This window comes from Pantherophis guttatus, chromosome 1 (assembly GCF_059756535.1).
Source record: "Pantherophis guttatus breed Tessera chromosome 1, ASM5975653v1, whole genome shotgun sequence".
NCBI classification, from domain to species: domain Eukaryota; kingdom Metazoa; phylum Chordata; class Lepidosauria; order Squamata; family Colubridae; genus Pantherophis; species Pantherophis guttatus.
Window position 1 is genome coordinate 51,160,820 of NC_142063.1, and position 20,358 is coordinate 51,181,177.

Sequence of the window (20,358 nt, forward strand, 5' to 3'; positions counted from 1 at the left end):
GAAGAAAGCTGGAATCGCCAAAGAAGTGTCCCATCCACCTATTTATTTCCCGCTTTCCCTAAAAGCAAAAGTAGAAAAAAAAGAAAAGAAAAGAAGCTATGTACCAAAATACAGTATGTTATACAACTAGCCGTCAAAGCCATTCTGTTGTTTATTAATTTCAATATGTCTCCATATCAATTAAACATTAAAATAAGATGAAAATAATAATAAATATGCCCAAACATTCCAGAGTAAAGTCTGGGCCACGCAAAATACCACAGTAAATTTCTACTACACTGGTTTCTGGGAAGCATATTCCTCTTTAATCAACTAAAGGCCTTCCAAAATGCTGAACAAGGCTTCTGTATGTTGTATTAAAAAATACTCATACAGCCTAACTATGACTTGATTTTCTTTTTTAAGCAGTGTGTCTCTTTTGGCAGATCTCCCACAAATCTGATCTGAAAGACTTGCTTTTTCAAGAATAAAAAGGGGACGTCAGAATTACACTGTTACATTGTCGGCAGCTGTATTGATTTGAGATTATATTAGGACACTTGTCATATCAAACAGCTAGAAACTACATAAAGAACACTTGGGATAGTGGATTAAATATTTTGCTTTGGAGGAAGAAAGCTGATTGACAAATTATTTGCAATATATTGCAAATTAAACAATGCAATAATATATTTTCAAATGTTTTGCAAAACTGAAGCAAGGATTGTTTATTTTCAAATTCAAAGCTTTCAGTATTTGATAATCTGAGGAATTTTGAACATTTGAAAATTGCATGGATTCTACCATTTTGAGGAAATATGATATGATATATGGATGAATAGTTAATGAAAGGTAAAACAGAGATCTAAGCTAGTTTGAATATGTGCAGATAAAAACTTTAAGGACATTGTTAGCAACATTAGAATATAACAAATAAATAAATAAAGCATATATTTCCAAATTATATAAATAATTATAAATGATTTAAAATCTGATTTGCAAGTTAAAGAAATATATTATTGAGTGACTTAAGAGTAGCCTAAGTACTTCTGAAAACCAGAAATATTTCTGGAAAGAAAGTCAGTCGTCAATTATATATATGAAAGTTTCTATATAGAAATTGAATAAATGAATAAAAATAAATATAGGAATGAATAGTAAGAGAGGAGAGATGTGGAGAGTTTTCCAATGAAATAAAAATAACACATATAAATTATAGCTCAATCTATTGAAGATATAAGTCTCAAGTAGACTTTCCAATTCACTTATAATGGACATTTTCAAAAATAAATAATATATTTGTGATAAATAGAATATTGGGTTTTATCATTTTTGAATTAATACTAGATTATGAAACTTCAACATATGGAAACAACTTATAATATTTTTGTATCTAGAATAACCTAAAAAAGGAAGGAGAAAACAGTTTTAAAAAATTGCCCAGCGTTTTTAATTTATTCATTAATTGTAAGGACAATCACATTTGTTGTCAACAAAAAGAGATTAAAAACTGAACATTTTAATTAGAAACACTATCCTAAATTAAAATAAAAAATAAGAATATGATTGAACATTTAGAATTGCTTGCAATCTCAAGCAATTTCATTTAACTCGTATTATATTGAACAGTAAGATTTAAACATCTTTGTCATCAAAAGTTATTAATGCATATATAATTTGCATTTCAATGTTAGCAATAATCATGGGGGGACGACTATATTTTTTCTAAACGCAATTGAGAATCTCAACATTCCTCTCCAATGTTTAACGCCATCTATCCTGTTTTGGCTAGAAATTCTGAAAATGGCATTTTACAGTATTATCTTATATATCATCAAAAATTAAGTTCAGCCGGATACATCATAGCCAGGAATAGTCAAAAGTGCCTTTTTCTTTCTCTTTATTCTAAGACTTGCAAGCAGCATTCGTGCGTGCATAACTGTCGGACGGCTATCAGATGAAACTTCCTGCCCTTGGGGAGATGAAATTGTGAAGACACCTGCCAGGCTCAATTTCCACCTGCTGCCATTTGGGCCCTCTGGGCTCCAACTATACCAGGATCTTTCAGGATTCTAGCAATTCTTCATATGGAAACTCTCCAACAACCCCTCAGCCCCACCAGTCTTGAGGGGCTCTACTTTAAGGAGCCTTCCCCCCTTCTCCATCCCTTTCAGTCAATGTTCCTCAGCCTTGGCAGTTTTAAGATATGTGGACTTCAAGTCCCAGAATTCCCCAGTAAGTACAATGGCTGGAGAATTCTGGGAGTTGAAGTCCACACAAGTTAAAAGTTGTCAAAGCTGAGAAACACCATCCTGAACGCAGCAGTACAGATACTAACTGCATCTGTTTATTGATCCTCACCGTGACTCGCAGCTCAGTGAAGTTGGTCGGTGTCAAGGAGGATGAAGTCTTTTCTCGTCCTCTTCTGCCCAGCGCCTTCTGAAACCCCCGGCCAGAAGCTGCGGAGAACCTTCCAAAGTCCCATCAGGGATTTACAGCAAGGCGCCGCAACTTGCCTGAGCGGCAGGTAGAGAAAGCAATTCCGCTCGGGACTCAGTGCCAGCAGCGTCTTCAAGGCTGGCGGTCGGTTGCCATCTAGTGGCGACAGGCCAGATCGCACCGAGTCGAAAGCTTTCCGCCAAGCAGTATGAGAAGTTGCGTGTTAATACATCTGCTTATCGGTTCGCTTCAGTTCAAAATTAATTATTGCTCAAAACCACCCATTTATATTCCGCTTTTAAAATTCTTCTTAGTGCTGAAGGCGACTAATAATACTAGAAAAAAAAAGATAAGTCTGTGTTCACCCAACAACTAAATGTAGTTAGTGAGTAGTTGGAAACATTTGCATGACATGCTTACAGTGATTTATCCAAACGGTCCAGTTTCTGAGCTCTCCCAACCCATTAACTATAATCTAACTACATAGGCTGAATCTGAATTAAACTAGCTTAAAATGAAGTTCAGTTCAATCTCCTGAGCTATAAACTAGCCGGCCATATGAACTTGTGCAGAGCCAGTCCAGATAGTCAAGTCTGTTTCTCAAGAGCTCAAAAAATTGTATGAAATTCAATTAGTTAATGTAGTGAGTCAAAATAGTAGGCCGCACACTTCTGTTGCCATGCTTTCTGAATCATATGTGGCTATGTGATCCCTTAAGCTGCTGGACAATGCCCCAGTACCAGCCTCCCATAAACAGCAAAGATTCTCTACCTATGGTCTCATGGTATTCTCTCCATCTATCCAAATTACAATTTAAATTACGGCAGTCATGCCTAGATATGCTTCTATACACAGAACATACAGTAACCCAATTTTTTTTAGACAAAACTATGTGGCTATAATGTGGGTTAAGGCCCTGGAATTAGAACCAGGACCAGGACCAGGGGAGAGGTCCCTAGTCCACCATAGATGCTCATTAGAGATTTAGGTTTTTGTTTTTTTTTTAAAAAAAAGATGTACTGAGTGCCAATAGATTTAAACATTGTTTTAAATTTACACTATGTAAGAATACAATAGGCTATGGGGGGCGGGATCATTAGCTGTTACTTGGGAGGAAATGTTAAATTATAACCTTTTTCCAAATTGTAGAAATTTATTTTGCATTGGTCACAGCCCATCAGGAATACTGGGCTCTAATCTGGGTTAGTCTAGTCTAATTCGAATAATTTAGAGAAATTAAACAGGTTCAGAAAAATCAACAAATATGATTGAAAATTAAAAAACAACTGAAGGAGATTGAAGCAGCTGTGCAGGCCCGGACCTAATGGATTATAGATACAGGACAGCACATTTCCTCTGAATGTTAGTGGGGAAGAGGGGGTATTTTGTTCCTTTTTTGCTCTCCAGTGAGTTTCACACACCATTCGGTTATGGCCATTTATTTCATCTGTCCTGGTCTTACAGCCAAATAGGGTTAGGGTTAGTAGTTGATATATAGAAGCTCCTGTACCGCCACTGTAATTACAACAACATTCCAATTATGTCCACTTCAACAATTATATAAGACATTGTCTTCTCCTCCTCACTGGGTGTATTTAAGCAAAGGCCGGCCAGCCAATTGTCTGGGGTGCTTTAGGAATTTGGATTCCCAAATTTCCAGACTAATTGACTTCATTTCTTAAACTGTCTGCTTGTAAGATTCTAAATTTCCTTCTTTGTCTTATTGAAAAGCCAGCAATTGTTGGAAAAGTACAAGAGGAACACTTTGACATTGTCCATCACTCATCCCACCCATTTCCCAGATAAAGTTTTAAAACAAAAACAACATCTCTTATTTGTCTTTTAGCCCTATTATGATGTGGTTGTGTATTTCAGTCTTCTCCTACCCCAGTGCATTCCAAACAGGCTGAGATAAAATCCCAGTCACTCCTTTGCAGCTTTTGGGACAGCTCGTTGTAATCCAACATAATTGAAAGGAATCTGACTGGTAAAAAAAACCGCACAGAGCTGAAATTAAGCGCCTACGCCTTTAAGAAACAGGCGCAGCCTGACTCTCTCTATTACCGCTTGCTGTACTGGTTCTTCGGCAACGAGGAACGGGCGCTTCTGACTGTTCCTTAGACGGCTCGTCGCGGAGCATTCTGGTAGCTGTAGTTTCCTCTCGACTCGAAACAATCGGTGCCTCGGGACATTCGAACTACGATTCCTAGGATGCTAGGCGCCCGAGGGGCACTGGCGCCTTACGAGGCCGCTCTCTCTCGGTGGCAGGGCGGCTAGTTCAAGTTGCCATAGCGGCAGCGGGGCGGGTGTTGGACAGTTGGAGCCGGAGGCGTCCGGGAGTCATGCTTCTTTCCTGACAACTATTCTCATGTGAGAAGGCGCGGGTTAGTCCCGGGATCGGAGAAGAGTCCGGGGCCCAGTTGTTGAAATAAGCGTTGGGGATGTTATGACAGCGAGTGTGAATGAGAGAATCGGAGCGGGTGCATCCGTTCGTGGGTGGAGAGAGCCATTGCCTTTGATCGTGCGGTCGCGATCGATCGTGATCTTATGCTGGCGGAACCCGAGTTTTGTGTGGCTGAAATTCGGCGTCTTTATAGTATCCGGACGAAAGAAACTTTGCAACACTTTAAACGGAAACCAGTTATGCAGCCCGATTATGTGCATCAAAAGTAAAGGTGATTCGTGTTTTGCCCAGCCTCTTCCTTCTTTCATCCTGATCTGGTATGGCTCAAGAGGTGGTCAATAATTTGACCATCATTCGTGACTCGTAATAAACCCTGTTGATTTCAGCAACCTTACACTGGGGAAGGCGGCAATTCTGTACAGTATCTGCCTGGTTAGGAGGAAGAGCTTCTGGGCAAAATGGGGTGCATAGATTGAGGTGCATAATATTAGGAAGGATTTCAAGCGAAATGAACATGAAAAGTGTCTTCAGATTATGTTTGTGCATAAGAACTTCATACAGTATGTATTTTTGGAATAACTATCCGGGTTGTAAACTAAAACTTTTTTTTTAAACTGCCTGATTTGGAAGAACTTGCTCTTATTCAAATTTTATTTAAGTCTACTCATATGATGCGATTCTGTATTAGCCATTTGTGACAGTTCCTAAGTGTCTGTGCTTTCAGTTGCATATTCCATCCATGTGGTTATGTGAGGCTGCAAATGGATATATGTTAAAGAGGCAATACTATGAGTCATAATTAATTTTGAAAAGAGGCAATTTTTTTTTTGCATTTTTAACAGTATGCTGGATGAGGGGGTTAATTCTGTTTTCTGGAAAAATTGTACTCTAGCAGTGCCTTAAAGTATATGTTCATGTTTGTCTTAAGGCATATCACCACTGAATTAAATAGATTTTAAACTTCCTTCCTTCCTTCCTTCCTTCCTTCCTTCCTTCCTCCCTCCCTCCCTCCCTCCCTCCCTCCCTCCCTCCCTCCCTCCCTCAACAGATGAGACAGTTTGATAACCTTTACAGTACTTTGTGCTGTACTGGGATGGAAATGGGAACTATGTCTATAGGCTGATGATATTCTAGGTAAAAATGGGTGTGATCCATTTGTTCCTGAATCACAATATAGTGTGGTCCTGATTACTATAACAAAGCTTTCCCTTGCTCCCTTTCAACTTACTTTTCCAATGGTTGTATTCTGTTTAATTTTATGCTGACTGAACTGAAAGTGGCTCAGCACATATAAATGTTCCCCTAAGTTCTTAGTTTGACTCAACTTCCTTTTTCCTGTTGATAGAAGTTTGGAGAAGTTGTATTTAAAGTTTCCTAAGTGTCTTTTTGCTAATAGTCTGCTAGGGTGTGACTTTTTCCCCCTACTATCCTGTCTATATTTTATTTGCAATTGTGACATTCTGTATTTAGGGGACTAAATTGTGTTCTGGAGAATTGTGAAGTTCACTGACAGCTTCTTCACCTTGAAGATTTGCAATGGTGCATGTATTTTTTTAGGCTAGTCTTTTCACTAATTTATTTTACTACTTTATCAAAGGTAAGGATTACTGCTCTCAATTCAAATGAATCAATTTTAAGGATGTCCCTGTTTCAAGTGAGAAGTCCTGTATGAACTGGGTGCATGCCCTAGAATATTAGCCTTGATTTGGGATCCCCTGTCAGGCCATGGATCTGCTCTAAGGTAGATCATAATTGTATCACTACAATATTATGGTAGAAATACATGATAACAAAAGTTACTGGTTACATTATTAAAGTTTGCCTTACAGATAAATTTCGTCTGAACAGGTCAAAGGTTTCTATTTAGTTTATCTGCAAAGTAGAGGTAGCATAGTATATATACACGAGGGGTGTCAAACTCACATCGTTACGGCAACGTCACGTGAAGTATTGGGATTTCCCTCCCTTTACTAAACTGGGTGTGGGCGTGGCCAGCATGTGATGCATCTGGCCTGTGGGCCCTGAGTTTGACAGCCCTGGATATACATGATTCTTCAGTAGAAACTAGAATAGGGAAAGGAAGAAAACTGTTGTCAAAGTTTCTATTATTCTTTCGGTCAATGGATAAGTGAAATCTGCATTTTTATGGAATACTGTAAAGTGTTTAAAAATTGATGTTTTATATACATACAAAGGTGCATTTTTAAAATGACTACTCCTGACTTTATGTGTAACTACTACTATTATATTTCAGTTTTTGCAGTTCATGGCATATGTGGACAAGATAATGTGTTTCAAAAATTGTTATCAGTAAGCTTCTGAGAACTCATTGGGTATAAGAGGTTGTCACACAAAAGAAGGCCAAGAATTGTTCTCACATCCAATGTCTTATCTCAGAGATAGGACATTGGATAATAGATTTAAGAAAGAGGAAGGCAAATTTCTGATTGCATGTTACACAACATTTTACTAACAGAAAGACTGTTCTGGCTTTACACTGATTGGTGAGAGACCTGCTAAACTCCCCTTTACTGGATATTTAAGTAGAGACTGGGAGCCATCTTTCAGAGATGCTTTAATTTGGATTTCTACATGGAGAAGGAGTTGAGTGAGTGGCCAAAATGATCCCTTCACTCTCTGTGAATCTATAAACTAATTAAACTGTAGAATAATGTTGTGGCAAATAGCAGAATCAGTCCAATTCTGTTTTAGAAAAAAAAAGATACTGTAAACATTCTTAACTGGGTTGCCTTATTTCTGGATGAATGGGATGAATTCAGCCAACTTTTCTTTTTCTTTTAATACTGATCCTGGCAGTGAAGTAATGAGACTTTCTTTTGCTGTTTAGTAATGTGGGTTCTGAATGAAGTTTTTGTTTTTGGAGTTGTTGTACTAAAAATAGTAGCTTTTAGAAATCTCCCTTCATGGCTAGGGTTTGCTATAGTGATTATCAGGTGCTTAGGACAAATTGCTATTTGCTATACCATAATGATGTGTGAATACAAACTTTTAATGTATGTGCATAATGATATTTACATGTCTGGATAATTGCATACAGTTTACATATGTAAGATTCTTCAAAACCACTATAAAAGGAAGTATAGTGATATCTTTGAAAACTTGAGAGTCATAATGATAACAGTCTGGAAACAGTTGGCTACTATGATATTTCTTTCAAACATTCCCACCCCAATACACAGAGACAAGGTCAGGCAACAAGAATACAGGTAGTTCTCAATTTACAACCACATTGAGGCCAACATTTATGTTGCTAAGCGAGACAGTTAAGTGAATTTTGCTCCATTTTACAACATTTCTTGCCACAGTTGTTAAGTGAATCATTGTAGTTGTTAGTAACACATTGTTAAGTGAATCTGACTTCCCATTGACTTTGCTTGTCAGAAGGTCACAAACGTGATCAGATGATCCCAGGATACTGCAACCATCATAAATATGAATCAGTTGCTAAGCATCCACATTTTGATCAAGTGACCATGGGAATGCTGCAACAGTTGGAAGTGTGAAAAATGGGCATGTTACTTTTTTCAGTAACATTGTAACTTAGAACAGTCACTAAATGAACTGTTATAAATCAAGGACTACTTGTAATAGTGAACTTGAAAAGGAAGCTAAGGATCATTTAGGTCAGTGTTTTTCAAATTTGGCAGCTTTAAGGTGCTGGCTAGGGAATTCTGGGAGTTGCATCCACACATCTTAGTTACCAAGTTTTTTTTTTTTAAAAAAAAAACAACACTCATTGATGTTGAAGGAAGTTAGCACCCATCCTCCTCTTTGAAGAATGAAATATTTAAGAAATATTAAAAAGGCAGAATATTAGATTTCCCTGGATGAGAAAAGGAGAAACATGTTTTAAAGACAAAGCAGCTCCCTGCAGCTCCCTGCATCCCCCCACCCCACTGCTTCAGCTCCAGGGTGATGGGATTAAGACATGGCCCTCAGGACATGATAGGATTAGCCCTCTACCAATCAGAAGTCACCACATGGCACCTGGGGAGATTGCATCACTCAGCAAGATTCAACCAAGCTTGGGACTCAAGACACTACAAGCCACTGCATGGCTCCATGGGAGTCTGACAACCAATCAGAGTACAGGAACAGGAAGCTTCAAGGCAGGGCCCAAGAGAGGGTATAACTCCCTCCCCCCCTCTCTCTAGTTTTGGCCAGGACCCCCCCCCCCAAAAAACATGTCATCTTGTCCACCATTAAACCATCTTTCCAAGCAGTCTCCATGTTTCCAGTGTCTTTCTTCCCACTTGAAACTGAACCCAATGTAGTTCATCTCTCTGCATTCCGTAAGAAAAACAATTAAACCATCTTTAAGAGGTGACTGCCCAGCCTCTTCTTCAAAATCTCCAGAGATCTAGAACTCACAATTTTTGCAGGTAGAATTGAATTATTTCTTTATTTTTTTTAAAAAAAATATATATAAATCTTTGTACTTCCTATTCAATTATTCTGTGTAATGTCTTTCTTTCCACTACTTACAGGTACTCCTCAAGTTACAGTGACAATGTGGGCATAAAGCACAAGCACATTGCTTGGTGACAGCAATATCTGCAGTTCTGGTTGTCATTGTTAGCTGAATCCCATGGTCAGTAGCAAGGCAACTTCCTGCTGGCTTCCCACACCCAAGTCAGTGGAGAAGCTGGCAGGATATTGCAAGTTCCAGGCTCACAGGCATGAACTGGGGAAGGTGAATGAGGTGGATAAGGCTGCAAGGAAGTATGTGAGAGTCACTCCACAGGTTGGGATGGGTGAACCAGGGTGTACAAAAGGTGTTGATTGGGTTGGGGAGAGTGTGCAACAGTGTACAATAGGTGCTGCATGGGAGTGTGCAGAGTATACAAGAGGTTGTATACTCTCACCTACATTATAGGTTCTCCTATAGTATCTTCTATAATCCTGCTACAGTATAGAGAGTGGAAGATGATTGTTCTACAATCCTGTCAACACCATGAAGAACAATGGTCAAAATACTCATCCAGCTTATTGAGCGGCATGGTAGTCTAGTAGTGAAGACACTCGCCTCCCAACTTCAAAGGTTAATAGTTCAGTCCTAGGTACTGTAGCAACAGATGTTTCTTTCTTAGGTCACAAAGAAAAAAATATCTGCTGTGAACTCAATATTAGGGTCAGGAAGGGCATCTGGTCAGTAAATGCTCAGCTCCCCCCAGTCTCCCTGACTATTTTGAATTAAGGGGTTATAATTCATAACAGAAGAAAAATTCAGTTTGTTAGAAATCCTTGCTCTTTCAAAAACAAGAGAAAACAAATATGACTTCTCATTCTGGGTTATGTACAGGATTTATAGTGTTGAGCCTTGTGATTGATCACCATCTTTTCAACATTGAGGCATGTCTCAAATTAACCTTGTTCATTATAGTGTGTTATCTGTGCTTTTTAATACTTTACAAATTTTGGGTAGGTTTTGTCATCATTATTAACGCAAGTGCAGATTAATGAGATTGTGATATATTAAGGAAATGGCAAATTCTAGGCTATGCATAAACAATAGATCTATACATACTGTATCCTGAATCTAACTGTCCTTCAAGATCTTTTTCAAGTGTTCTCAAAGTGAGGAGGATAGTAATTGTGTGTGTGTGTGTGTGTGTGTGTGTGTGTGTGTGTGTATGTATGTATGTATGTATGTATGTATGTATGTATGTATATGAGAACCAAGCAAGGTCACCATGCTTTCTGAGTTTGTTTCTTGGTGATATGATATTGCAATTGATAAAATGTAATAAAATTTACTAATGTGAGTCTTTTTCACCCTTAAGATTCCAATGGCAGATTCATCCAGCGACTCTGATAACATTCGTCGTAGAATTGGAAGAAGGGGTCCTCTCAGAGCAACCAGAATCCGAAATCATGGAACTGAAGATGTTGCAGAGAAGATTCACACTTTAGCAAATACTTTGCAGGTTGCTATTAAAGAACAATTTTGTAGAATTACAAGGAAGGGTTCCAATTCTATATGGTCAGATAATTGTCTTGATTTGTAACACTGAGCCTGGGAAAAGTTTGTTTGTTTAGTCTGATTCTTAGTAGTTTACTTAGTAGTAGTTGAGCACTGCTTCCCAGACCTTAGCCTCTATCTGTCCATAAAGCAATGACTATGAATCCAGGAAGATCTTGGATCTGCTCTTTCAAAAGCAGTGGCATCCAATTAAAAGACTAATCTGGAACAAAACACCTTGATATTAAGACACTCTATTTTGCTTGTATTTAATCTAACCACTGTTTCAATATTCTTCTCAAAAAGACTAAGTTAGAGACAAAACACTAGTTATCAAGGATGGCTGAGTTTATGTAGGGTCTTTTAAGGAAGGGCAATCCTATGACTGTGGGACACTGTGATGGTTGAAACACCTCCTGGTTGCAAAATGCCCTTATCTCAATCGTGACCGTGGGGATGCTGCGATAGCCATAAGTGTGAGAACCAGTCGTAAAATGACCTTTTCAGTGCCATCACAACTTTGGACAGTCATTAAACAGGGCAGCTGTTAAGTTAGAATTATTTATTGATTTAAACTGTAAATATATATATAGCCTTTTTATAAAAATGGCCAAGATGATTTATAGTATACTAAAACCCACATTTTGTTTTTTTTAAAAAGACAATTTGAATATAAAGTGGGAAGTTCATTTGATTATAGGCTCTATATCCCTCCATATTTAGATATAGTTCAGTATCTGTTTTTAACTAAAGAAAGAAAGAAAATAGATCATAATGGGAAACAATGTGTTGAGAGCTCATCAGTTTTTGTGCTTGAATTTAACATAGTCATAGCGCATGTACTTTACATGTAAAAGATTCCAGGTTCAGTCATCGGTAAACCTGAGAAAGTTTGAGACAGCTTTATGTCTATGGAGATTCTCAGTCATCCAGGTCATGGTTGTCCCAAACATGCTTTTTCAAGAGGCAACTGGACTTTCTGGTTTTTCTTTGAAGACGTTTCGCTTCTCATCCAAGAAACTTCTTCAGAAGAGCTGAAGAAGCTTCTTGAATGAGAGGCGAAACATCTTCAAAGAAAAACCAGAAAGTCCAGTTGCCTCTTGAAAAAGCACCTTTGAAACAGGTTTTTGTCTTAATAGTTTTTATTAGATAGTTTCTTCTAGATAATTTCTACTGATACACAGGTTAGGGGTTTAACTCCATACAAGTTCACTTCCTGTTGTCTTTTGGTTCACTAAGGTTTAATATTCCTAAATTATCTACAATCAAGGAAATAGTAAGATATGCAGCTTTCTGAACACTGCCATGTTATTCAACATGGTTATAGTCTGCTTTAGGCATACTATGAGGTTAATTGATGAGAGTAGCAGTTCTCAAAAGTGAAAACTTTAGGTATGGACTTCAACTCCCAGAATTCCCTAGCCACTGCTGACTGAGGAATTCTGGGAACTGCTCCGCACATCATAAAGTTGCCCTGGTTGAGAAACATGGGTTAGAGCAAGTACAAATTTAACACACTTTTGACAACTATATGGTTAGGACAACCATATAGTTGTCAAAAGTGTATTAAATTTGATATGGTTCTCTTAGAACTCTAGAAGGAGGCATCATACAGCCCCTGAGGCAGGTTCTCCCCCTATTATCTGGGAACAGTTTGACCCTGTTACTCCCGAGGAAGTGGACAGGATCCTAGGGAGTATGCATGCAGGCACCTGTGTTTTAGACCCATGTCCCTCCTGGCTTGTGAAAGCTTCCCAGGAGATGACAGGTGGGTGGACTCTGGCAGTGATTAATGCTTCCCTACAGGAGGGGGCAGTGCCCAGCACTTTAAGGAGGCTGTGGTCCACCCTCTTCTTAAGAAGCCATCACTGGACTCCACCCGGTTGAATAATTTCCGACCTTTCTCCAATCTTCCCTTTTTGGGGAAGGTTGTCGAGAAGGTAGTCATGCGGCAGTTCCAGAAGTTTCTGGATGAAACAGATTATCTCGACTCCTACCAATCAGGATTCAGGCCTGGATTTGGGACAGAAATGGCATTGGTTGCACTTTTGGATGATCTCTCGCAGGAGCGGGATGGGGGTAGTGCATCCATCCTTGCTTTACTTGACCTCTTGGCGGCTTTTGATACCATCGACCATAGTATTCTCCTGGGGCGGCTTCGGGGGATGGGAGTAGGAGGCCTTGTGCTATCCTGGTTCACTTCCTTCCTCTGTGGCTGCTCTTAGTTAGTGTTGATAGGAGAGGAGAGATCCAGCTCTTGTCCACTGCTTTACGGGGTTCCGCAGGGCTCGGTACTCTCTCCTCTCCTGTTCAACATTTACATAAAGCCGCTGGGTGAGATCATCCGTCACCATGGACTGAGGTTTCACCAATATGCTGATGATACTCAGCTGTATGTCTCGGTTTGTGGTGAATTAAGTGATGCTGTGTCCTGCCTCTCGCAGTGCCTAGTGGCTGTTAGGGTGTGGATGGGGAGCAACGGGTTGAAACTAAACCCTTGCAAGACCGAGTGGCTCTGGGTTTGGGGTTCATTGGCTCAGGGAAAATTGCCACCTTTGGTCTTGGATGGGGTGGCACTACCCCAAACAGATCCTGTGCGTAATCTAGGGATTTTGCTAGACTGACTCCTCCTCCTCGAAGAGCAGGTGGCGGTCGTGGTCAGGAGGGCCTTTGCGCAACTGCAGGTTGTGCGCCAGTTACGCCCTTTCCTTGACCAATAGTCCCTACTCACAGTCACTCATGCCCTAGTCACTTCCCGTCTTGACTATTACAACCCACTCTACATGGGGCTGCCCTTGAAGAGCATCTGGAAGCTCTGATTGGTGCAAAATGCAGCGGCCCACATGATTTTGTGCAGATCCTGGTATGCACGGGTATTACCTCTCCTGCGGGAGCTGCATTGGTTGCCAATTTGCTTCTGGGTGCAATTCAAGGTGCTGCTTGTCAGGCTTGAGATCAGGTTATCTGAGGGACTGCCTCTTGCCAGTTACATCTACCCGACCCATCAGAGCGGGGAGGCAGGTAATGTTGTGGGTCCCATCCCTGAGGAAGATATACCTGGTGGGATCCAGAAGAAGGGCCTTCTCTTTGGTGGCTCCCTCTCTCTGGAACATCATTTCCCTAGAGATTAGAATGGCCCCCAATGTAATACTCTTCCAGAAGGCGCTGAAGATCTGGTTCTGCCAGCGGGCCTGGGGAACCCAGAGCGGGATGGACCCATTAAATGGCTCGTGTGATCTGCTGTCGCCGGGGCGGGGGGGTGGGAGGTGGGGGTAATTTTGCTATATTGTACTATATTCATTTATTTGATTCTTTTTGTTAGTTTTTATTGTTTTAAATGTGGTTTTATATTCTGTAAGCTGCCTTGAGTCACCATGGGCGAATAGGCGGCAATATAAATTCAATAAATAAATAATACAGTATTAATAATTGTAAGAAAGTTGAATAAATAAATAAACATAAATATCAATGGGCACTAAACTGGTTGTGACTTTAAGGTTACATATTTGGTAAGAAAAGCGCACAAACTACTTGTTTTGAATATTGAACTCCCTCACTTAACCCTCATTCAGTATCTATAGGTTGGATTGTAGTTTAATTATGTTTTCTTCTCATATTTAAAGGATGCAAATTGGAATTTAAAACATGTGGATCAGATGTTGGGCCAATATCGAGAGTATAACAATGAGCAGGCAGAAACAATTGCAAATGTAAGCAGCTATTGATTGAATTTAGTAATTAGAATATGTAAAAGTATAAAACTCCTGTTTCTCTTCTATTCTTTAGTGCATTTTGAAAGAAAATTGTCTTCTACCTAACAAGTTGCCATTTTCATACAGCTTAAAGAAACTTTGGAAGAGTCCCTGGGCCAAATGAAGAACCAACGCTTATTGAGAAATTCTGGAGTAAGAAGTGCATCTCTTTCAAGCTTGTATGCGAGTGACCTGGATGGTGGAACTCCAGGTACATTTAATGAACCTCATGCTGTAATCATATACTGACTTACCTGCGGGCGTCCTATTGAACTATTGAATATACATTTACAGTTTTATGAATATAGCAAACACTTTATTGATTAATTTTGCTTTGTAGTAGCTCTGTGTGAATAATGTATACCTGTAAGCATGGTGGAAAATATAATGTTTGAACAGATTAATACTAGTATCTTGGCAGATTGGTAGACGAACCTTCATATATAAATTATATTTCAAGAGAAATTTGTGCTGATTTTCCTATCTTTCTTTCTGTGAAGAAGTTCATCATGTCAAGCCTACCTCTCCTCTCAGAGATTACAGGGCAACCCTAGGTACCAGGCCGCGACGGTCTAGATCTGCTGTTCGATTTGTTGATCAGCGAGGTAAATTGGACCAGGTGAGTAGGTATTCTTAAAAGCACATAGGCTCATGTTTTTTTCCCCCGTAACCACTTCTTCCAAATCCTTTTTACTTTATTACCAATTATAGTGAAATCCATAATTCAGCTATTAATTTGTTGATGTAGACTTTGAGAATTATTATATATGTGAAGTTCTTGGTTGTTTGCTTGGAGATGCTTCATTACCCAACTAGTTAACATCATTGGTGTGAGTGAGCATGGGGATTGATATATAGTTGCTTGTCCCGCAGTTTTGGTGTGGGTGTGATTTCCTCTTTGGTGGTTCTTTGATTGGAGCATTGTCTCTTGCATGATGTTTATTTGATGTTAATTCTGCCTTATTTGAGTGTGCTTGCTGAAGGGGATGCCCTCTAGTTGTTATGCTTCATTCTTAGTTTTTTATTATGTCATTTCAATGGTGTGTAAAAGTATTTATCTGAATGTGTCTGTTGATGGCTGATTTGTCTGAGTACCAGGCTTCCAGGAATTTCCTAGCTTTTTGGATTTGGCTTGATCTAAGATGCTAATATTAACTCAGCCACAACTGTGGTTGAGTCTATCCATTTGCTGTGAAATGAAGGATTTTTTTTCTCATCTGATTGCTAGTTGGTGTTTGTAATTGCACTCTGTTAATCTTCTGTCTGTCTCTCCTATATGATAACTATTAAGAGTGTTTGAATTGTATATTGTAGATTCTGTTTGCTCCCGGGCTAATGGGACTTTGTATATCTTTTCAGGACAATTGCTCCATGTTACTAATCACAATTATATGAAAAAAAGAAAGCAAACTTAAACTACACCAAAGCATCAAAATTTTAATATTTGTATCTTTCTCTTCTTGCATTTCAAAATAAAACAGCCTATGCGAATTAGTACTTTTAAGCTTATGTGGAATTTTCTAGTATGCTGATATTATTACTGTGTTTTAAAAATGTACCATCTTCTTTTGAGGAGAGAACACAAATTCTTTTCAAAGATGAACCACTAAAATGTTTTTTCTATTTTGTGTAATGCTACACATACCCAATAACACATTCGTATCTAGTATATTTTATTTTAGTATGTCCTAAGCTTATTAAAAATAATTGCTTAAATGTAGTTTTTCAACATGCTAGTGGTGAAATGTTTAGATAATAGCTAAGTAAACCACATTTAATAGTAATTTTTAAAAGCTTTTAAATGTGACACTAGATTTTATCAGTGCAATCCCATACATTTATTATGTACTATATAGGAATAATTGTATATACAACTGCTGTAATCTAAGGATTACTTGCACTACTATTTTGAATAATGTTTACTGCTGTTACTATTTGCAGTTTCTTTTATTAAAGAGTGAAAATAGATTTTGGCTAATGGCTTTTCATAAAATGGACTCTAGAATAGCTAGTATATTTTAAAATGTTTAAAACAGTCCAATGTTAATATAGAAAGATTCCTTTGAGATTTATCAATCTAAGAATAGCATAACAAGACAGCTGAAGAAAGGTGAGAGAAATTTAGAACAATAAGCATCAACAATATAATAAAACATAGTTTAAGAAGAATGTTTAAGATACTCTTGGGTGAATAAAATTTACTGGCTTTAATCTCAGCTAGCAGATATTCAAAAGGTAGTGCCAGTAATTGGAAAAAGAATAATCATGTTGAAAAAAAGTAATGCATTTTTTTAGAAATTAGAAAAATTTGAGTGTAAAAAATCGGTAGCATATTAAGTAATTCTGAAAGAAAACTATTCTGAAATACTAAAATATTTCAATAAATTTTACATAGGATTGACCGAGGTCCTTTGGTCTAATTTGAATAGATCTTAATATATAAAGATGCAAAAATCTAATAATTATGTCCTTCTTTCTAATTATTGTTATTATAACTACTTTGTAGCTTTCAGTATTTTGAAAAGTGTATACTAAATATACTACTATACTAAAGGATAGAAAAATATGTTTAAAACAGCTAATTATGTTCTGTATGTGTTTATACTGCAGCTGCATTCTTTACACCAGTCACTTAGAGATGTCAGCAGTGAACAAATTCGCTTAGGAGAAGACCTCACCAGAGAACTTTCAAGAAGAAATCGGTATGACATGAAAGAATGACTTTGGTTGGTGGAGAAACTGGAGTGTTTAACATTAGGAACAAATATTTGATGTTTGATGGTTTTGTTCAGTCATTTCACTGTATTACATTATGTGTTATTGCATCTGCCTACTAACAGAAGTTCTCTAGCACATTACAAAACTATAAAAATATTTAAAAATCCAATAAAAGCAATAAAATAATATATATCAAAGCCAATTTCCTGATGTAATGTGAGCACTTATTAAAATAAAGCATACAAAAATGCCTTGCTGAAGAGAAATAACTTAGCAAGATACGGAAATACTAAGTGGCTGCAAACAATACTAAGTGACTGCAAAGATACCTTCCTTGGGAAGGCATTTTTAAAAAATTGCAATTATACAGCTGGAAAACCCTGTCTCTCACAGAACCCTGTCCTTTATAAAACTCCTCCATAAATTCACTTGGCAGCTTGGGGAAGAGCAGTTGATGGAATGCCTGGATAGATACATATGGGAGATGTTGCTTGCTTTACTCCGAACCCAAAATATTTAGAGCTTTAATAATCATCAGCTATCTTGAATAGAGTCTGTAAACAAATTGTAGAAATCAATCATCAAAAAGACTAATCTTGTTTTGGGAAAAGCTATTAGTACTGGTGCCATAACTAAAAATATCATTTTCTGGCCTTAGTTCCCTTAGCTAATGAAAATGGGACACTACTAGCAGTTTCTCCCGGGTGGACTTTGGTTGGAAAAGGCAATCTTGTGGGTATATGGCCAGCAAGCTGTAAAGAACTTATAAGTTAAAGCCAGGACTTTGAATTGTACCCAAACCTATTAGCAACTAATATAGAGCCCAAAATACAAGTGTAATACTAACAGTGATTAGCACCTGCCAATAAGTGGGCCATTTCATTCTGAAACATTTGTAGTTTCTAGGTAGTTAGAACAGAATTAAGCCATCTAACTACTTCTTCATTTAGTTTATACTATAAACTTCAATTATTTGATGTATTCCCATTTATGTGGGTTCCTTCTCATTAGAAGAGAGAAAACATAAAACAAAACAAATCCTGTTCTGAAACAATAACATATTTTGAAAATAAGAAGCTACTGCAATTTTGTAATAAAGATAGAAATTAATTTGCTTAATGTAAGTACATAGTATACTTTCAAGAAGCATGTGTTTTTCTTTGTTTTATTCTAAGAAGTGATGCTGAAATGAAAAAAAGATTAGAAGATATATCTGGTAGACTTGATGAATCACAAAGACAGGAAACGGTAAGTGTTGAAAAATTAACAATCAATATTTCATAAATAGATTTTGGATTTGTATATCTGCCTGCCTGCCTGCCTGCCTGCCTGCCTGCCTGCCTGCCTGCCTGCCTGCCTGCCTGCCTAAATAAATAAATAAATAAATAAATAAATAAAATAAAATAATACAATACAATACAATACAACACAACACAACACAACACAACACAACACAACACAATACAACACAACAATACAATACATTTGGAGCCTGTGTCTGAGCCGAAACCTCTTAGACTTTAGGTTAGGATTTAATATGATTGTATGCTTTTCTATATAAAAAATATCATCTCCTTTTCTACTTGTTATTTTGAATTTCTTGAATTTATCTGAATTAAATTTGGCAGCTATTTTAATATATTTTATAAGTAATTAACTCCTTTTATTTCATGATAAATAAATATCTGGAGGATTCAAGCCCCATATAGCTGCAGATATTTAAATCTTTAGATGTCTTCTATTTTCAGAAGGTTTATATTACAGGTGTCCATCAGATTAACATAAGAAATTAAATTTCAAAGCAGATGCAAATATTTCAGAATAGAAATCTACCCTGTTTTGAATCTGGGTTCCATTTGGCAATGATGGCACTGTAACAGGATGCTTTACCTTTATAAGTCAGTATGACAGGGGAAGAGAGGGGAGTAAGTTCGGAATTGGGAGCGCGTGTGCATGCGCAGAACCTTCTTTGCATGCACAGAGCGTCCATGATGGCGTCCAGGCGGGTGAGTGGGACGTATTCAGATGTATCTGCCTTGGAAATGGCCTCTTTTGAACTGTATAGCACAGTCAAACATCAGCACAGGAAGTACATTATGGCATTTTGTATTATGTCATAACATATTTTAATTTTTATGTCATAAACAGTTTCTAAAATTTGCCAAATTTCAATTCCACGGGAATCATGGGGCTCAGATTTCTATAAGTCCATTTGAAGTACCTTGGTTCAAAAATTATTGCCCTATGAAACACACTTGTTTTGCCCAGTTAAAGATCACAGAAACAGGAGTTTTAGTAATAAATAGATTTTTTAAAAACTTGACATTTGTTGTACTATGGGAAGTTCGGCACAGGTTGTTCCTTCATAACAACTAAATTTTCATCCACTTCTGGTCAAACGTAGCCATTTATGTTTTTTCCTACTGTACTTATGGAGCGATATAAGTTTCTTTTTCTGAGTAGGGGATTTAGTCAAATGAGACTAAATCTTCCCAAATAGATCAAGATATTGTAGTTGTAGCCACAATATCTACAGTGGAATAAATATTGGAGTAAAGCCAATCCATTCTGTTGGTTACTTGTGGCGAGGGAAGCCTGACTCTTACTGCTGGTTTTACTATGGCTGGAATCCTATGGACCTATTATTATTAGTCATCAGTAATTATTTTTTGTTATACCTGTTGAAGAGCATTGTGAGCATACAAGAACCATCTTCATTTTTTCCCTGTTGTTTGTAATTTCAAAGAAGGAAAGGGACTTTCTTTTTCATCCATGCAAGACTAATTATGCAAGTGTCACTCAGCTAAAGCATACAAACTGATCCTTTTCTCTTCTTGCTGATTTCAGAAGAAAGTGGAATACAGTACATTGATATATGGCCAGATTGCTTTACTATTCAGTTACTATTACTACCGACTCTTTTCCTGCAGTGTTAACATTTCTGTTCGGGATCTTTAACTATTCTTAAGTGTGCAGTTATTATTAAATTCCCCATAGGGTTAAACAAGAGCTTTAGTTAGAATGTGGCTGTCAGTCTTTGACAATCCTCGTAGACTTTATGGTCCTCCTCTCTAACTTTGGGC

At 37.8% G+C, this 20,358-nt stretch overlaps 1 protein-coding gene across 13 annotated transcripts in view; it reads left to right on the top strand.

Annotated features, from left to right (window-relative positions):
* Positions 1–4,456: 4,456 nt before the first annotated feature.
* The window catches only part of CEP128 (centrosomal protein 128), a 187,257-nt gene continuing 171,355 nt past the window's right edge, over positions 4,457–20,358 (top strand). For 5 of the 13 annotated variants that reach the window (XM_087873286.1, XM_087873322.1, XM_087873305.1 and 2 more), the window contains exons 1-7: positions 4,531–4,788; positions 10,627–10,770; positions 14,429–14,515; positions 14,645–14,768; positions 15,058–15,176; positions 17,168–17,259; positions 18,451–18,523. In XM_087873286.1, coding sequence (XP_087729412.1) covers positions 10,633–10,770; positions 14,429–14,515; positions 14,645–14,768; positions 15,058–15,176; positions 17,168–17,259; positions 18,451–18,523 — 633 coding nt within the window. In that variant the 5' untranslated portion in view covers positions 4,531–4,788; positions 10,627–10,632. Of the gene's footprint in view, positions 5,094–10,626; positions 10,771–14,428; positions 14,516–14,644; positions 14,769–15,057; positions 15,177–17,167; positions 17,260–18,450; positions 18,524–20,358 lie in introns of all 13 variants that reach the window. The other 8 variants (XM_060687362.2, XM_087873309.1, XM_060687365.2 and 5 more) reach the window with 5 other exon arrangements.